The sequence below is a fragment of the Microcaecilia unicolor genome, chromosome 4, assembly GCF_901765095.1.
Source record: "Microcaecilia unicolor chromosome 4, aMicUni1.1, whole genome shotgun sequence".
Taxonomy (NCBI): domain Eukaryota; kingdom Metazoa; phylum Chordata; class Amphibia; order Gymnophiona; family Siphonopidae; genus Microcaecilia; species Microcaecilia unicolor.
This window is the reverse complement of record NC_044034.1, coordinates 216,629,977-216,649,552: the sequence shown is the minus strand read 5'-3', so window position 1 is coordinate 216,649,552 and position 19,576 is coordinate 216,629,977. Positions and strand designations below refer to the sequence as shown.

General features: G+C 41.4%; 1 protein-coding gene across 1 annotated transcript in view; it reads left to right on the top strand.

Annotated features, from left to right (window-relative positions):
• Window positions 1-19,576, top strand: part of BRSK2 (BR serine/threonine kinase 2) — a 900,270-nt gene that overhangs the window by 663,192 nt on the left and 217,502 nt on the right. The window contains 1 exon segment of the mRNA XM_030202457.1: window positions 16,436-16,576. Within this exon segment, the coding sequence (XP_030058317.1) occupies window positions 16,436-16,576 (141 nt within the window).

Below are 19,576 nucleotides of genomic sequence, written 5' to 3'. Positions count from 1 at the left end.
AAACCTTTTGTGGAGACGGGAAGGCGTTAGAACTAGAGGACATGAATTGAGGTTGAAGGGGGGGGGGGGGGGGCAGACTCAGGAGTAATGTCAGAAAGTACTTTTTCACGGAAGGGGTGGAGGATACATGGCATGCCCTCCCGCGGGAGGTGGTGGAGATAAAAACAGTAATGAATTAATTTATGTGTGGGATAAACAGAAAGGAATCCTGTTTAGAAGGAATGGATCCACAGAATCTTAGCAGAGATTAGGTGGCAACACCGGTAATTGGGAAGCAAAATCAGTGCTGGGCAGACTTCTACGGTCTGTGCCCTGAGAATGGCAAGGACAAATCAAACTCGGGTATACATATAAAGTATCCCATACCATATAAAATGAGTTTATCTTGTTGGGCAGACTGGATGGACCATACAGGTCTTTATCTGCTGTCATTTACTATGTTACTATGTCTCAAGTTCTGGATTTTCTGCAATGGGCTGGACAAGGGGCTAGCATTAGCTTTGCTTAAAGTTCAGTTAGCAGCATTGGTTTCCTTCTGAGGTCAGGTGAGGGGCAAGCCCTTGACTAATCATCCAGATGTGACTCGATTTTTGAGAGGGGTAAATGTGTTGTATCCTCCTAGGCGTTCCTCCTTTCCTTCGTGGGATCTTAATTTGATCCTCTCAGCGCTTACTCACTCTCTTTTTGAGCCGTTGGCAACAATCTCTATGAAGGATGTTACTTTGAAAGTGGTGTTTTTAGTAGCTATCTTGTCGGCTAGGCCGGAATTGTCGGGTGCCGGAATTGCAAGCGTTGTGCAGACCTCCCCTTTTGGAATTTTTGCAGGATCAGGTAGTTTTACGAATGGTTCCTTCCTTTCTGCCAAAGGTTCTCAGCAGTTTTCATGTCAATCAGTCTCTGGTTCTTCTGTCCCTGGGATCTGCTAGGGGCTCAGAGGAACAGAAAACTTTATGTAAGCTAGATGTGAGAAGAGTTTTGAAAGAATACGTATGGAGACCAGAGGAGTTTTGTCGTCCTGACCACCTTTTTGTTTTGCTTGGAGGTGACCGCAGAGGTTTGGCAGCGTCTAAAGCTACTCTAGATAAAGAGGTGATTGCCTCGTCGTACATTCTGAAAGGCAAACAGGTTCCAGACACAATTAAAGCTCATTCTACCAGAGGACAGGTGGCGTCTTGGGCAGAAGTCTCTTTAGTGTTACCAGTTGATATTTGCAAAGTGCCACCTGGGGTTCCTTGCATTTGTTTAAGCATTACAGAGTGGATGTTCAAGTGTGCTGGGACGCAATTTTTGACACTTGGGTTCTTGTGACGGGGCTGTTAGGGTCCCTCCCTGGTAAGACTGCTTTGATACTTCCCATCAGTTCTGCTGAGCCGGTCCGGAGGGATAAGGAAGGAAAAATTAGGTCCTACCTGCTAATTTGCTTTCCTTTAGTCCCTCCGGACCAGCCCGGTTCCTGCCCTAGACAGATTCTGTTGGTTATGTTGTGTTATATATTTTTTTTTCTTACTCTTCTTTTTGTGGAAACACTAGCACATTGTAAAAAAATAAATAAATAATGATGATGGAGTGGTTGAACTCCTTTGCGTTGGGTCAATTGTCAGCACAATTGATGTACATTGTATATAATTTTCAGTGGCTGTAGATCCCAGTGGGGCACAGATGTTTCTCTCTTTCTTTGCTTTGTTACTGATATACTGAAACTAGCTGGGGCTGTGCTGGGCTGTCATTGGCTCATGCTAGAAATCAGTGTTCTCAGTCTCCACCTACTGGAAGATGTGCACAACCCATCAGTTCTGCTGGACCAGTCCGGAGGGACTAAAGGAAAGCAAATTAAGCAGGTACGACCTAATATCTCCATAATAAACACTTCCATTAAGTAAAGAGCTATATTCTCATGAGATTTTGTTCTAGTGTGAAGAGCATAAAACAGCGTCATGTAGTTACAAGGAGGACAATTTTCAAAGGAATTTTCCTGGTTAAGTTTGCAAGGCTAAATGGCATATGCATATTTCAGCGCAGGAGAATGGGACAGGGAAGGTAAAGAGATGTCATGTTGAGACAAATCCCTATTTATGCTTTGCAACTGTGATATTTGCAAAGTGCCACCTGGGCTTCCTTGCATTTGTTTGTTAAGCATTACAGAGTGGATGTTCAAGTGTGCTGGGACGCAATTTTTGACACTTGGGTTCTTGCGACAGAATTTGTGAGTATTTAACAATCTCCCCACCAGGTTTGAAAATTGCCCTCCAAATGTTCAGACCAAAGCAAGGGTGCTGGCGTTTGTGTGTACTTTGTTGTCCTGGACCTGGAAGCTCTGTATGTTTCTGTAGTGCTACTAGACAATCCTGCTGATTGTTTCTGTACTGTGCAATAAAGATAATGGTCCAGGTAAGTCCCCTCCGCACATCATTGTGAAATGTAAATTGGCAGAGTTCATTGGGGAACCTCCAATTCTTAAGCCACATCCAGCCTTGGCAAAATCTCATCCAGTTTGCTATGTCTGTAGTTCTTTTCCACCGCTCACCCCTCAATCAAATGTTTGCAAAGAGTGGAGCAGGAGCTTCCATCACTTCACTAGTGCCTTGTGCCTTCTCTCCCCCTGTCCCCATATTGCAAATCTCCTGTTGCATTGGATGCCAGGGAAAGAAAGGCAGGTCAGGCGGTAAGGGCTCCCTCTGAAATGGCCGCATGGCAAGTGCAAACTTAACCGCATGGCCATTGCCTTTTTTGGGCTTTTTTACCCGCTGTGGTAAAAGGGCCCTGGCATGTGGCAAAAACGGCCACTGCCACCTAGCGCAGGGCCCCTTTTAGCACACCTTAGTAAAAGGGCCTCTTAGTAACTAGAAAAGAAAGGAACTCCATCTGTAGCTCAAAGGAGAACGAGGAAAAAGCAAAAAGGGATAAGAGTGACTTTATTTGTCATCACAATATGGCGGCACCTCTGCCAAAGGCTAGGGAAGAGAGAGCAGGACGGGTGGTCCATAAGATCCCGCTGTAGAAATACAACCATGAATCAGGGCAAGGTGAAAGCTAATTCAAAAAGGTATGTCTAAATTTTTAATATTTATATTTTGCAGACCACAGGGAAAAATGCATCATTTTCTATTTCTCTGGTGTACTTCATGCAAGTTCTGCATAAATATTTCTACTTCCAGTTTGTGGTCACTTATTCTGTATTTGGTTTCTGTGTCCTATGTGTGTGACTGAGGCCAGATACTGTTAGCATAAATTATTTGTAGCAATCTATAGAATGCAGTTTGTTCAGTTTTTCCCAATAGACGTGTTGATGATCTAGGGCCCACTGTAATATTTATGGCACTTCTGCTTTTTGGACAGAGGTCCATGTTTTGGAAATTTGCTTATTAAAATTTGCTATACCACCTGGAAATATGTGATCAGTTAGTGATGCCTTTGCTCTAGGTCCTCAGTAACTATTCGTTGAATGAAAAAATATTTCCTATTTGTTTTAAAAGTATTTCCAGGTAACTTTGTTGAGTGTCCTGTAGTCTTTATACTTTTTGAAAGAGTGGAAAATTGATTAATTTTCACCCGTTCTGCACCACTCAAGATTTTGTAGACTTTAATCATATTTTCCCTTAGCTGCCTGTTTCCCAAGCTGAAAAGCTCTAACCTGCTTTAGCCTTTCCTCATATGAGAAGAGTTCCATCCCTTTATCATTTGGTTGCTCTCTTTTAACTTTTTCTAATTCTGCTATATCTTTTTTGAGATACAGCACCCAGAATTGAATGTAATACTCAAGGTGAGGTCGCACCATGGAGGTAATAGAGGCATTTAGTATTCTTGGTCTTATTTATCATCCCTTTCCTAATAATTCCTAGCATCCTGTTTTGCTTTTTCGACTGCTGTCACACACTGGGCAGAAGAGTTCAGTACATTGTCTACATTACACTAGATATTTTTCTTGAGTGCTGACTCCCAAGGTGGACCCTAGCTTCAGGTAGCTATGATTTGGATTATTCTTCCCAATGTGCATCACTTTGCATTTGTCCACATAAATTTCATCTGCCATTTTGGATGCCCAGTCTTCCAATTTCCTAAGGTCTTCCTGCAATTTTTCACAGTCTGCATGTGTTTTAACAGTTTTGAATTGTTTGTTTCATCTGCAAATTTAATCACCTTACTTGTCATTCCAGTTTCCAGATCATTTATAAATATGTTCATTAGCACTGCTCCCATTACAGATCACTGCAGCACTCTACTAGATACCCTCCTCCGTTGAGAAAAATGGCCATTTAATCCTCCCCTTCCTCCCCCCCCCCCCCCCCCCCCCCACCAAGTTTGTCTGTGTTTTATAATTTTATGCTTTATAATAGTTTCCACTATTTTGCCTGGCACTGAAGTCAGTCTTGCTGGTCTGTAATTTCCCAGATCACCGCTGGGACTCTTTAAAAAATCTGTTACATTGGCCTCCCTCCAATCTTCAGGTACTACATACAATTGTAATGAAACATTACAGATCACTAACAGCAGATCAGCAATTTCATGTTGAGTTCTTTCAGTATCCTAGGGTGCATGCCATCCGGTCCAGATGATTTTCTACTGTTTAGACAATTTGGCTAAGTACATCTTCCAGGTTCGCCGAGATTTCTTTCAGTTTCTCTGCATCATCATCCTTGAAAAATGGTACAGATAGATCTCCCCCAAATGAGTTGCCGCATGGTGATTTGGTGAAAGGCTCCTATCATTCCATCATCATTTCCTGACAGCATTAGATTCTCACAGAATTCTTTGGATGGCAGATGGGTGCTACTGGCCCGGGTGTTGTTGGATAAAAGCTAAGTGCCATTTTTATTGATAACATTGATACATTAAGAAGATGCAAAGGTGCTGTAAATTTTTAAAATGTCAAAATTTGAAAATCGTGGAATTGTATGAACTAAAGAGGTTTTTAAAGGACCTGTGATGTCAAAAGTATAGAATCAAGACTTGTTCTGATTCTTATGATATGCTGAGGGTCCCTTTTTCTCCCTACTGCTTTATGTAGTGACAATCTAAAGATAGTAAGGTGATTTTTCTAAGAATTGTTATTTTCACCTTATTCTCGTGTTTTTATTTTTATTTTGGACATGTAGATCTCTTACATCTTCTTCCATAAAGACCGAAGCAAAGAATTTATTCAATCTGTCTGCTATGGCCTTGTCCTCCCTAAGTGCCCCCTTTTGCTCATCCATGATCTGACGGTCCCACAGATTCCTTCACGGTCTTTCTGCTTCTGATGTACCCTGAAAAGTTGTTACTGTGAGTTTCTCTTCATATTCTTTTTCAGTCGTCTTTATCAATGCTTTGTATCTAACTTGGAAGTGCTTATTTTGCTTCTTATTTTCTTCATTTGGGTCCTTTTTCCATTCTTTGAAGGATGTTCTTATGGCTCTAATAGCCTTTTTTCACCTCACCTTTTAACCATGCTTGCTGCTGTTTGCTCTTCTGTCCACCTTTGTAAATACACGAAATACATCTGGTTTGAGCTTTCAAGATGGAATTTTTAAACAACATCTATGCCTGATTTAACGTGCTAACCTTTGTAGCCGAGCCTTTTAGCTTCTTTTTAACCATTTTCCTCATTTTATCATAGTCATTCTTTCGAACATTAAATGCGGCTACAGTAAATTCTGTTTGTGATATCACTCCAGATATTAGCTCAAATTTGATCATATTATTATCACTGTTTCCCAGCAGACTCAACATCATTACCTCCCATACTATGCCCTGCATTCCACTAAAAACTAGATCTTAAATAGCTCCCCTTCTTGTTGGTTCCTAAACCAGTTGCTCCAAGAAGCAGTCATTTATTACGTCTTGGAATTTTATCTCGCTAGACTCCCTGATGTAACATTTATCCAGTCAATATTGGTGTTATTGAAATCACTCAAAACAAAATCAAAAAGTGATTACCTGAAACCTAAAAGCTCCCAAAGAGGTTCCCTTTCACTACTCTAAATGGGGGACTTGTTTACTATCATCAGTTTCACAAAAAAATAAAAAAACATATACATATAAAAGCAAGATTGGTAAAAAAAAAACTCCACCTTGCCAATCTGCGGAGAAAAATCAATTGACTTCCAATAATTCAAATATTAATAATCTAATGTGATAAAATATTCAGCACTGATGGATAAAAAGAGTTCAGAGCATCATATAAAACGTCAATGACCAAACACATGTGAATGATAAAATGCGTTTTATTAAAGTGATCTTCTTTAATTTGAGGACCTCTACCAATTGGCTGAGTACGTCAAAGGCATCTGTTTAAATCCTTGATGCCATTTTGTGCTCTGTAAGGATGGTGTGAGTTCTTCCTGAAGCAGCTTTTGCAAAATGAGGCCCTTGTTGAAGGTTTCAAGATTGAGACACTATGGATATCTTTAATGATGCTGGTTGGATACTGTTTGCAATATTTTGGGATTGGCAATCCTATCTAATTGAACCTTGAAGTGTGGGATTCCAGTGCTCATAAGAAACTATTCTGATACGTTTTTATAATTTTTACTATTCACACGTGTTTGGTCATTGACATTTTTTATGATGTTATGAACTCTTTATCCATCCATACTGTGCCTTTTTGTTATTAGATTACTGATATTTGAATTATTGGAATCCTGTTGGTTTTTCTCCATAGATTGGCAATAGATTTTTGTTTAATGATTTGTCTTGTATATGTATATGAGCTTTGTTAAACTGATGATAGTAAAAGAGTCTCCCATTTAGAAGAGGTGGTGAAAGTGTTCCTCTTCAGTAGCTTTGAGGTTTCAGGTTTTTTATGAGAATTATTTGATATTAGTAAAGGCATGATATGACTGGAATAATCACTTTTTGATTTTGTTTTGAGTTATTATGTATTGTTTTGTGGTTGTATTTCTTGGATGAAGGTAATTGAAATCACCCATTATCAGGCCCTCTGAGAGGAGGGGCGGGGGGAAAGATTCCCCGGGCCCGGCCTCGAAGGGGAATCCGGCTGACCCAGTAGCAAGGCCCACCCAACTGCAGTACCTTGAATCGCTGGTGGGGATATTCAGCCCCCAATAGCCAAATGTCTCTGAATCGTGAACCTCCCCTGGTGTAAGGAAGTCATCAGCATCTGAGGCCAGCACTCTGCACACTCTGAACTGACCATGTGCGAGGAGTTCCAGCGTCGGCAGGTGGAAAGCATGCTGCTGACTTCCTTACACCAGAGAAGGTTTGGGCCACTGAGCTATTTGGCTGGAGGGGGCTTGGGCATCCCTGCCAACAGAGGTAACATTTTAAATGGGGGGGTGGAGTTGGGGAGAGAGCAGAATGGAATGGGGGGATGGAGTCAGGGAGCAAGCAGAAAGGAATGGGTGGCCCCAGAGTCCCCTTCCCCATGGGCTGCTGGCTGTGTCCCTGCGTTTCCTTACTGATGGTGCGGCGGTGTGGCGGGTCCCCTAAGACTGGTGCCCTGGGCCTGCTTTTGTCTCTTGGCAGCCCTGCCAATTATTTTATTGTTGCCCAATTTGCCAGCTTTACTAATTTCTGTAAACATTTCTTCATCTATTTCTTCTGGCCTGGCGGACAACCCTGCTAATATACCCTTTCCCTTCACACATGAAATTTCTATCCATAAGGATTCTACGCTGCTGTCTGTTTCATGTTTATTTTGTTTGACCCAATTTCCTACCCTCTGTTTTCTGTCCAATAACCAATCCCTAATCCACAACAGACCATTGCCTCCTATCCCATGACTCTTTAATTTTCTCAAGAGGTTCTCATGAGGAACTTTGCCAAAAGCTTTCAGAAAATCTAGATACACTACATCAACTGGCACACTTTATCCACATGTTTATTCACGCCTTCAAAGAAATGAAGCAAATTGGTGATGCATGAGTTTTCAGTAACACCCTTTGGCTAAGTTTGTTTATATCCTTGATTCCAAACCTGTGTGTTTCCAGTGTTGCGGACTTTTGTCATTGCTTAAAATTCAGGTCCAGTGCATCACATGGGCTCTGATTGCAGCACTGTGCAGCAACAAGAGACACCAGCAGTGGCTTTACGCATGCAGGAGCTTCTTACTTGAGTATATGAGCAGTCACACATTCCACTGTCCTTTTTATATATAGCATAATTCCCAGAGCACTGGAATTAACAGGCTACATTCAGGGCACCCATCATCTCCCTCTTCAGAGCTGCCTCTTTTGAGTCATTCAGCCTCCAGTCGGACTTTCAGTGCTTCCTTAGCTTTTCTTTTGTCTATATGAGTCCTCCCCCATGTCCACGCTCACTGCTGTACTGAAGTGGTTGTGCTGAACAATATTTTTGAAAAATGTTCAGTGTGCCTTGGGTAGGAAAAAGGTGTCTGGTGTGTAAAACACTGTTGCTTGACCTACAAAAGAGAACCGCACATGAAGCGTGGTGTGGCAGAGTCAGTCTTTCTTCTCTCAAGCTCTCTTTCTGTGCCATACTTTGACTCTTTTTAATGGCTTGTGATAGTAGCAATGCAGTTTGCTGAGTTAGTGATACTGGAGGATTTTAATGTACCTTCGGAAGAGGGAAAAGGTGGGAGGAGTAGACATATTTTAAGGTAAGACAAAAGTTGCATTTGACACAGTTTATTTGGAACAGATGACTCATAAAGGAAGCACCTTAGATCAGGGGTTCTGAACCCAGTCCTCGGGACACACCTAGTCAGTCAGATTTTCAGGATATACACATTTGAATATGTATGAGACAGATTTTCATGCCCTATCTCCGTGGTATGCAAATTTATCTCATGCATATTCTTGTGGGTACCCTGAAAACCTGACTGACTAGGTGTGTCCCGGGGACTGGGTTGAGAATCCCTGCCTTAAATCTTGATAGGGTTATCATACGTCCGGATTTCCCCGGACATGTTCTCTTTTTCAGGGAACTGTCAGGGGTCCGGATGGATTTTTCCAGCCAGCCTCTCTGTCCATATTTTTGCTCTGGCGGGCTGGCTAGCGGGTGGGTTGGTTGGCGGGCAGCAGGCAGATGGACAAGCTTGCCTCCCCCCCCCCCCCCCAGCCTACCGATGGTCTAGTAGCCTCTTCAGGGGAGGAAAGAGCCCCACTCTTTCCTGCCCACTGACGCTCACCTCCCCGTTACTGCCACTTCTTGCAAATGACTGCTATGGAAGTCTTGCAAGGCCACCGCTTGAAGTCTCGGCAGCCATTTTCAAGAAGCGTTGGCAGCGTGCAGGAAAGAGTGGGGTTCTTTCCTGAACCAAAGAGGCTACTAGACCACCAGGGCTGCAAGATAGGCTTATAGAATCTCGCTTCCTTGGGGGATCAAGGTAACTATGTGGCTGGAGCGGGTCAGGGTGGCATTTTATTGTATTGTCTTTTTTTTTTATCTCTGCAAATATGGCAAGCCTAGAGCATAAAGAGGATGATAGAAAATTGGTTAAAATTGTTCATGTGCTGGCAGTAAACAAGGATGCTGAACCCATAGCACTGAAATTTGTTTCCCACGTTCTATGAACATTTGTTTTCTTCAATTTAAGATTTGGATTCATTACATTGATTGTTTCAGCACTGAAAGTAGTCCCCCTGCAGAAGTATTTTTATGTGAAGCATGAACTTTGCCAGGAACGGACAGGACCACTAAGCATGTGTAGGAGTGAATGTGGTCTTTACAATTTGTTTACACAGTGAACTTCAGAAATATTAGAACAAGACAGTGCTGGGCAGACTTCTACGGTTTGTGCCCTGAAAATGGCAAGTCAGATCAAGACAGATGAAGTATCTCATACTATGAAGCTCATTTTCAAAAGACACAAATGTCCAAAAAGTGTCATAAATCTTCATTTGGACGTTTTTCTAAAAAAAAAAAAAAGTCCAAATTGGTATTTTCAAAACCAATTTTTAGACGTTTTTCTATGAAGTCCGTCAGAAGTGCGTTCAAATTACAAGGGGGCGTGACAGGGGCATGTTAAGTAAGACGTTTTTCAGTCATAGTGGAATAAAACAAAACCGTACAGGACTAAAACAAGACGTTTTGAGCTAGACCTGTTTTTAGGCACAGAAAGGTGCCCTGAATGACCAGATTACCACAGGAGGGAATCGAAGAAGACCTCTCCTTACTCCTCCAGTGGTCACTAACTCCCTTCCACCCCCCACAAATGTGATTTAAAACATTACTTGCCAGGCTCTATTCCAGCCTCAGATGTAGTACTCAGGCCCATTAGAGCAGCATACAGGTCTTTGGAGTAGTGTAGTAATGGTCGCAGTGCACTGCAGACAGGTGGACCCAGGCCCATACCTCCCCCTACCTGTTACACTTTTAGAGGAAACTGTGAGCCTTCCAAAATTCACCAGAAACCCACTGTACCACATATAGATTCCCCCCTTCATCCATAAGGGCTATGGTAGTGGTGTACAGTTGGGGGGGGGGGGGAGCTCAGCAGACAAGGGAGCAATGGTGAGATGTGTACTTGGCAGCATTTTATGAAGTCCACTGCAGTGCCCCCTAGGGTGCCCTACTGCTTTCCTTGGATGTCTGGGGGACCGGTCTACTAAAATGCTGGCGCCTCCTACATCCCGATGGCTTGATTTTGTGCATTTTGCACTTGGATGTTTTTTTTTTTTCTGAGAATGGACCAAAAAAACAAAATGTAAAAATCACAAAACCTTGTTCTAAATAGTATTTTTGAAAAAAAAAGATAGATGTTTTTCTTTTTTGAAAATTACTTTCTTTTCTATTCAGATTTTGGATGTTTTTTGCAAAACGTACAAAGTCGGACTTAGACAACATATCGAAAATGCCCCTCCACGTGTAATGAGTTTATCATGTTGGGCAGACTGGATGGACCACACAGGTCTTCATCTGCCATCATAGACTATGTTACTATGAACTGTTCTAATGAATCCCTTTATCAGATAAGTAGTCTCTTGATGTTTTGGGCTAGTTCAGTAGATTTAATTGTACTATATAATGGTTGACATATTTATTTGGACATATATGTTACATGTTGGACATTTACAATAATGTTTTCATTAAATTTCTGTAGCATCATAACATAAAATACTTTTTGAAGTTATTTTTTGGAATATTTTGTAAGCGCATTTGGGATTAACAGTTTTCAATTTAGTTATCTATGTTTCCTGAGCATCCTAGCTTACAGTGTGTGTGTGTGTGTTTTAAGGTGTGTGGTGATTACAACCATCGATCCAGTTCTGCCTGATCGTATTTGTAGCAGAAAATATCTTCCCTACATACAATGTGTCATGTACTGAAATGCACTCACCTTTTTACACACTTTTTGTTACATATAGTTGTTGGGACATATCTTTGGGATATGTTTATTGATATTATTACATATATACAAAACATTTTTAAATGGACTATAGGCTACTTTGGTTTTATGGTCCACATCCTTGGCCCTTATTTTCAATTAAGTTGAGAGAGGTTACAAAGAAACAGGGATTTGGGGGGTTGAGACTGAGATGGGAAAGGATTTGATGGGACCATTGAGGCAGAGATATAACGAGTTGGATGTGGAGTCTTTAGTAGATATATGGAATACTGAGCTTTAGAGAAACAGCCTCACAGAAACGAGTGGAAAGAGAACAGAGTAAAAGGACTCTTCGGTTGATGGATGAGATGCAAGTATTGAAACGGGCCATAAGGCAAACAGTGCATGCTTGGCACAAGAGATGTATTTGTTTGTTTATTTATTTGGATTTATTTACCACCTTTTTGAAGGAATTCACTCAAGCTGGTGTAAAGTAAGAATCAAACATGAGCAATAGACAATTATAGCAGTAAAAATATTCAGATAACATTACAAAGTATGGCATAGTACACTACTTACAATGTCAACACAATATGTAGTAGAACATTTTAATTGACATTGTATGGTATAGGCAAAGATGAAACATATAGATAGGTAAGAGAGTAAGAGGCGTTAGAAAGTAAGGTGACTAATTTAAAGAAAGGTGCACATGGGGTTCGAGTGATGGTAAAATATTATCTCAGCTAGGGTAGGAGTGGATAAACATGTCCTGCTGTAGTATGTGCAGCCCGTGCCCCTCCTTGTGTGTGTGAGCGAGACTAACAAGTTAGTTACTTTTTCATTAAAAGCCTGGTTGAAGAGCCAAGCTTTAATCTGCTTCCTGAAGTAGAGATGGTCTTGTGTTAAGTGTAGCCTTTCAGGGAGTGCATTCCAGAGTATGGGACTACTCTGGAGAAGACTTGCTTGCAGGTATCACATCGTGTTATGTGTTTCGGAGAGGATGTGGTTAGTGATAGTCCTTGAAAGAACCTTAGTGTCCTTGGAGGTGTGTAGAGGATCATCCTATTCTTCAGGTACTCAGAGCCATTTCCTTTAAGGGCCTTGAAGACCAGACATAGAGTTTTAAATTTAGCTCTGTATTGTACTGGTAGCCAATGAAGTTTTGGCAAAAATGGTGTGATGTGGTCATGTCGCTTGCAACCTTCTATGAGTATTTCTGCAGCATTCTGAATCAATTGGAGCTGGTGCAGGCTCTTTGTAGTCAGATCATTGTAGAGTGCATTACAGTAATCCAGTCTTGATGTTATCATGGCATGCACAAATGGGATAAGATTTACCTTCTCAATGTAAGGAGAGAGGCAGCGTAGCAGTCGCAAATAGTAGAAGCATCTCTTGAATGTTACTTAGATTTGGGGAATCAGAGTAAGTGTTGAATCTAACTGTATTCCAAGGTTCCTGACTTGTGATTTGAGGGGGGTGTTCCTTCTTTCCAAAAGAGATTTTGATGTCTGGTATGTATCCACATGTGTTAGGGACCCAGAGAAGCTCGGTTTTACTTGGGTTCAAGCAAAGTTTGTTGTGTTTAGCCTATTCTTGAATTGATGTTAGAGTGGTAATCATTTATTCAGGGCTGTAGGGTAAGTCAGGTTCAATAATATTACTATCAAAAGTCTCTGGCTCCTTTGTTGAAGTCAAAATTGCTGTTCTCCCTAAACCAGGAAAAGGTCCAGCTTATGTAAGAAATTACAGACCTCTCTCACTTATAAATCATGACAGCAAAATATATGCTGAACTGTTAGCTTTAAGGTTGTCCTTCATTCTCTAGTCATAAATCCATTCTGAACTTGATGGATTAATTCCAGATAGATCCAGTTCTGATAACTCAAGACTTCTTTGTAATATCCTTCCCTTAGCGCCTCATTATTCACAACCTTGGTTGCATTATCCCTGAATGCAGAGAAGGCATTTGATCAAGTAGAATATTCATATTTATTTAAGGCACTATCTTGGTTTGGTTTTGATACTCATTTTATTAATATGATTAAGATCCTGTATTTGAACCCCCAAGCCAAAATCTTGTCTGCCTTCTCTGTATCCAGGGGTATGACAGGGTTGCCTCTTATTCCCCCCCACCACCCTTTTTATTTAATTTAGTGATACAACCTTTAGCCATTGCCCTTAGACAAAATTAATTGAGTACAGCAGAGAAACGTTTTGCCCTACAAGTAATGCTTCATAGCATACATTGGAGGAATAAAGTCATCAAAGGTGTTTTGGGGTAGGATTGCACACTGGAATCAGCTGTATGAGCTGTTTAGAACGGTTCAGCAACTTACATTCTGCTGAGTCGAGGAGTTCCAGCATAAGTATGTATTGTATTCACATGAACTTGGCTAGGTTCTTCTAGGAGAAATTTTAGCTTTATCACAATGAGTAGAAATCATTATGGGCCTGTGAACACCACCTGTTCCAGATACATGCTTCAGCGCTGCCTTTTGATTGAGCTGAGGACAAGTCAGGGAATGTCATTCCTGCTGCAGATTCTCTTAGCTGTGCTGGGAATAGGAAGAGGCATTCTCTGTAAAAGCGAGAGCAGGTTTTGAAAGCTGTATAGTGAATATTTATTTAAACATGCTTATTAGTAGGCATCCACTGCTGAAACCCAACTGCCTGAGGGAGTATGCAGTATCAAAAGATTAATAGCATGGTACAGTATCAGGAGAAATGTTGGAGAAATTGCTAGGGATAGTTCTGCGAGCCTGTTTTATAAGGCACATAGGGGCCCTTTTACTAAGCCGCATAAGCGTCTACGTGCACCAAAATGGAGTTAACGCCTGGCTACCGCGTGGCTCTTGCTGTAATTTTATTTTTGGCACGCGTCAGAAAAATAATTTTCATTTTGCAGCACGTCCATTTCCAGCAAGAATAAAAAAAGGCATTTTTTGCAGGTGCGCTGAAAAATGATTCTGCGCGCACCCAAAACACGTGTCTACACTATCGCCTGACATTTTTCAATGCACCTTAGTAAAAGGATCCCATAGCCACCTATATTGCTTTCATTAATTTAGGTACCTTTCTGGGCATTTCATATAAACTCCCTGTTACAAACTTTTTAGGGTTGCTAACGGGCCAATATTTGGCCAACCTGTCACCTTTTCTGAAAGGGAGGCTGGCAGGACAGAAAATTAGCTGGTTTTCTGCCAACCACCACGTATTCCCAGCTCATACTGCCCATCCCACACTACCTTCAGGCATGCAGCACAAGCAATGTTTGTGTATGTCATCTGCTATAGCTATGGGGACAGTCTTGTGGTTTATTCCAAGATTTGCCCCATAGCAGCAGAAGCTGAGTTATGTTTAAGCTACTGCTTGTGGCATGTATATATGTATATATATATATGTGTGTATATATATACACATGCACACATGGCAATATTTAAATTCCTAGAGAGACTTAGACATTTAAATGCCATTTTAGACTGAGCCCTTTCAGATGTCGGGAATGCAAGTATGTCCAGGTGGCAAGGTGGTGGGGGGAGGGTGTTATCTGGTGGATGTTCCCTTGTGTCAGGCTCCTGTCCACACATGGGGGCCTCCCAGATGCATCAAAATACCTGCCTTAGGAGTCAGTATATCTGGTATGTGTTGTCTGCATAGATTTTTAACCACTAAGGCTGTAATAAGCACAGATAACACTGTGAATAGAGCAAGGATTCCACCTCAATAATGCACTCCCACACTTCAGAATGCATTATTGAGGTGGAATCCTTGCTCTATTGAGTGTACTACCCTATTGAAAAATTAAATGAAATGATTACAAATTTTGAGGCATGAATTGAAATGTCTTGTAGATCAAGAAATTATAGGGTGTCTATTCTTTATGGGCACATATATATTATTTTAGTATAATCTTATGGCATTCTGTGGGGTGCTTTTAGTAAGCTGAAGTAAGCTCTAACGCACACTTACTGCAACTTAAAATGTCTTACTGCAGTAATTATGGCATCGGTGCGTGCTTCCCATGCGCTAAAGAACAGATTTTATTTTTTAGTGCTGGGGTAAGTCAGGGCAGAGAGGAGGTGCGTTCTGCACTAATTGGTTAGCATAGTTACATTTCCACACGCTAACTGATTAGCCTGTGATTAGTGTGTAAGCCCTTACTGCCTACAAAATAGGTTGTGGTAGGGGCTCACGCGGTGATGGCAAAATTAACGTGTGGCCATTAATTAAAAAAATAAAAAGTGGCTATTTTACTCATGCAATAAAAATGGCTATAACGTGCGGGAATGAACCACATAAGCACTTTCTAAGGCCACTTTTTACTTCAGTTTGGTAAAAGGGTCCCTGTATTTGTAAAGAAATTTCTGTGTCTAAGGAGGAGTTGGGAAATAACATTTTGAAGTTGCAAGGGGTAAACATTTTTAAAATTATTATTTCAAACTAAAAAAAAATTGAATTTAAATTTCCTGCTTTAACATCAAGGCAGGTTACAAAAGAAACACATATAATATGGAAACATACATTAAAATCACAAAGCAGCATAAAATAACCATTATCAAAATAAAATAGAATAGGGAGAACTGCTAAAGAAATAGAATTGTCCTTACGCAGGAAATGCTTTTAACGCATAAAAAGCTTTTAACAATTTCTTAATTGTTGCTAGTCAGTGCAAGTCTCAGGTAACCTGGAAGATGATCCCACAAATTCCACCCCAGCTAGCTAAAAAAAGTATGATTCTGCGGTTCTGAAAAATGGACAGAGGCACAATAACTGATCCTCTTGATTAGTTGCTTCTACCATGATGAATCTAAATAATTAAGGCTGCTACTGGCTGATTCTCATCAGAACACTAAGCCGCCAATTGCACGATCAAACATGAATTTTTTATAGAAAACAGCTTCTAGGTTGGACATGGAAGAAAGCTGGCACAGTATGTACTCACCTTTTTATTCTAAGTATAAAGTGTAAGAAAGTAAAGCAAATCTTACCAACCTATTAAAGACATCCTTGGAATGAAGAAAAAAAAGGCAGAACCAAGTGTTTGACATGTCATTCTGTAAAACTGGTTGGCTAGAGGGAAGGATGGCCTCTTTATTTCAGTGGAACCAATGTTCTGTGACAGGGTTGAAAGTGGGGGGTGGTGGTTTTAGAGGTACGAAAAGCTACAGAATGCGGACCCAAGTTTTAATGTGTGATTATATTCTTTTCCAGGTATTTGGTGCTAGAACATGTTTCAGGGGGTGAACTTTTTGACTATCTTGTAAAAAAGGGAAGATTAACACCAAAAGAAGCCAGAAAATTCTTTCGACAAATCATCTCTGCATTAGATTTCTGCCATAGTCATTCAATATGGTAAGTACAGAAATATCAGCTGCTAATAGATCAAAGAGAGCAAGCCAAGATTCAGAGATTTGATTGTATGCATTCATGCATGCCAATCTCTGTTAACAGGTACATGCACACGCATTAGTGTATCATTATAAATGCCAGCAAGACATAGAAAAATATTCAGCTTCTATGTACATAAACTGATCATGCTTTGCTGGAAAGGACTTGGAACACTGGAGCTAAAAATATATAGTACTCATTTTAAAAGCAGACATACAAGTCGCACGCATTTGGCATGTAACACACGCATTGGGCCCCCGACTCCAGACACCAAAGCCCCTTCCTCTCACACATTGAGAGGTGGCGACTTCAGCGTCTGCCTGCATCTCCCTGCGTCCAGACCAGCACCTCTTGTTCCAGTATCTGTCCCCTTTTCTTCCCCCCCCCCCCCCCCCACCTTCCCGGTTCCAGTGTCTGTCCTTCTCCCTCTCTCCCTGCTTTCCCTGTCACTTTTTCTCATTGCTGCCACTAGCAGCACTGCTTCAATTCAATCAGCCTGCTTCGGGCCTTCCCTATGACGCTTCCCGCCTTTACTGACGCAACTTTCTGCTTGTTCGAGGGTGGGTTGCATTACAGAGAAGGCCCAAAGCTCCGAGGCGGGCTAATTCAATTGAAGCAGTGCCAGCTGTGCCACTACCAGCAGCAAGGGGAAAAAGTGACACACAAGTCCTGCAAAAGATCGCTTCACCTTTACTGTGCAAATGTGGGTTATTTAAAAACTCACGCAGGCTGTATGGTTTAAATTTAGCCGGTAATTGAGTTCCGCCTCCAATGCTTCTTAAATTTATTTGTTAGCTTAATGAAATGTCTCTGGCTTTTTCCCAGTTTTTTCAGATTTATTTTAGCAGCCATATATATTTTTGCAAAAGCAATCAGGACAATGAAAATGCCAAAATACAGAGGAGGATAAAATTAAAGATGGAATTAAAAACAAGTAATCTCACAACAGGACCCTGAAAAAGTGTTTATTGGACTAGTTCCTTGTTTGATAACTGGCATTCATAGTGCAGAACTAATTTTTAAGAGAGGTTTCCAGCATGATGGGGGATCTTTAAATACAGTTGAATTGTTTCCATAGGTTTGTATGTGGTTTAGTGATAAGTGCTTGAAATAATAGGAGTTTAAAATATGTAACAATATCATCCATGAAGGCACAATAAAGCATTACTTGTCAATAAGTGTAGCCAGGAACCCTTCCTTGGACTTCAGACCCTTTTTTCCATTTCAGATTTATAGATTGAATACACTGCAAGAAAAACCTCACTTATTGACCTTCAGTTTAATTTGTTGGGGTAGTACATGTCACTCTTCTGGATGGGCCACCTTGGCATCTATGACAATTTTTTATTCTCTATTTATTGATTGGAACTTATATGTTTTTGGAATGTGCATCTGTCAGAACTAATTTTAGACATGGCTGGGGCCTGTGAGAAAAATCTCACTCATTTGGCCTTCAGTCCGCTGCATTGCAGTGGTAAATCTCCAGCATTGGGATGGGCTACCCTTGGCGTCTCTGTAAAAGTAATGTAAAAATATAATGCCATCCCAAAAATATTTTGAGCAGATGGCTCTTTGTCAAGGGGCTGTGGTATGTAGTTATTGTTCTTGAAACCCATTATCAGGTTCTCCTGGGTTAGGCATCTTCCTTCCTCCCTCCAACTCTTGTGCTGCTTCACTGGAACCGCAGCGCAAATAAAACCAGAATAAAGATGCACTGCTACTCTCTCTTCCACGCCGCTGATGGGTCTACTGGTCCTGCCCTGTCAGAAATAGGAAGGCACATCAGTGAGGGTGGGGCCACTAGTCATCCGCAGTGCCAAGTACAGAGGGGTTCTGTGCCCATATACTCATTTTATTTCAGCACCGCAGGTCTCAGGAAGTGGTTTGGAGGTGGGGTTGACGAAAGGTAGAGGAAGATGCTGGACTTGCAGGGGGTTAGGTATCCCTTAGCCCTAACTTCAAGTCAGAGTGGCAGGATAAATAGCACTGCTGCCTGTCAGTTGGGAGGGGAAATCATGGTTGGGGTTAGGGAGGCTTAGCTTCCCCAAGCCTTTTATACGGGGCACCCATGTAAGCCAAATTTCAACCCCTCCCAAATGTAGTCTAGCCTCAATGAAGGAAGGGTATTGACTCCTCTAAACTATTCGGAGTAGGGGTGACCTCACTGAGATACCCAGGACTGTATGACCAGGAGGTGCAGAAAGCAACAGCAAAGTGACCAGATGATCATTTCAGTAGTGATGTTCCATTAGATGCAGAGTAATTAGAGCTCTTCTAGCATATTATTATGGGTCTTCTGTGCTGCGTCATCATAGCCAAGTCATATCCATGTCTTTCTCCCAACCATCCTTCCAGTGCTATATTATGCAGTCCCAAATTGATGCAGAAAACTTGCCTCATCAGCCCATTTTCCTCTGCTATTGTTGCGGCTCCATTGTCCTGTTTCACTGAACTCCTAGTCCCATCTTGCAGCTATGGAGTTAATTTGCTTCCAGCACTCTTCCCTCCCCCCCCCACCCCACCCACTTTTCTCAGTTTGTTCAGAGAATTCTAGCCCCTTCTCCCAATATGCTTTTCTCCAATTATGCAGACTTTGCTCACCTCATCGGACAGAGACATGCAGACCGTGCTCATTTTTCCAAGAGCCATGGGGCTGCCAGTGACAACAGCAGACCTGTCACTTTATGCTAATTTTGTTTCTGCTAAGGCTGGGTAATGCTTGCTGAGTGCTTTCTACCCAAAGGAATCTTGTTATAGGCCACGGTTTGTTGTCTTTTTTCTACTCTCACATTCTCTTGTATTGCTGTCCCTCCCTCTTTCCTGATATTCCCTTTCCTGATATTCTTTTTTTCTGCAGCATTGTATGAAATTGCAGCTGCATAATACTACTGAAAACAAATTGTGTACGTGTAAATATGCAGTGTATCAGTCTTAGAGATGGAAAACCTTGCAGACAACTATTGA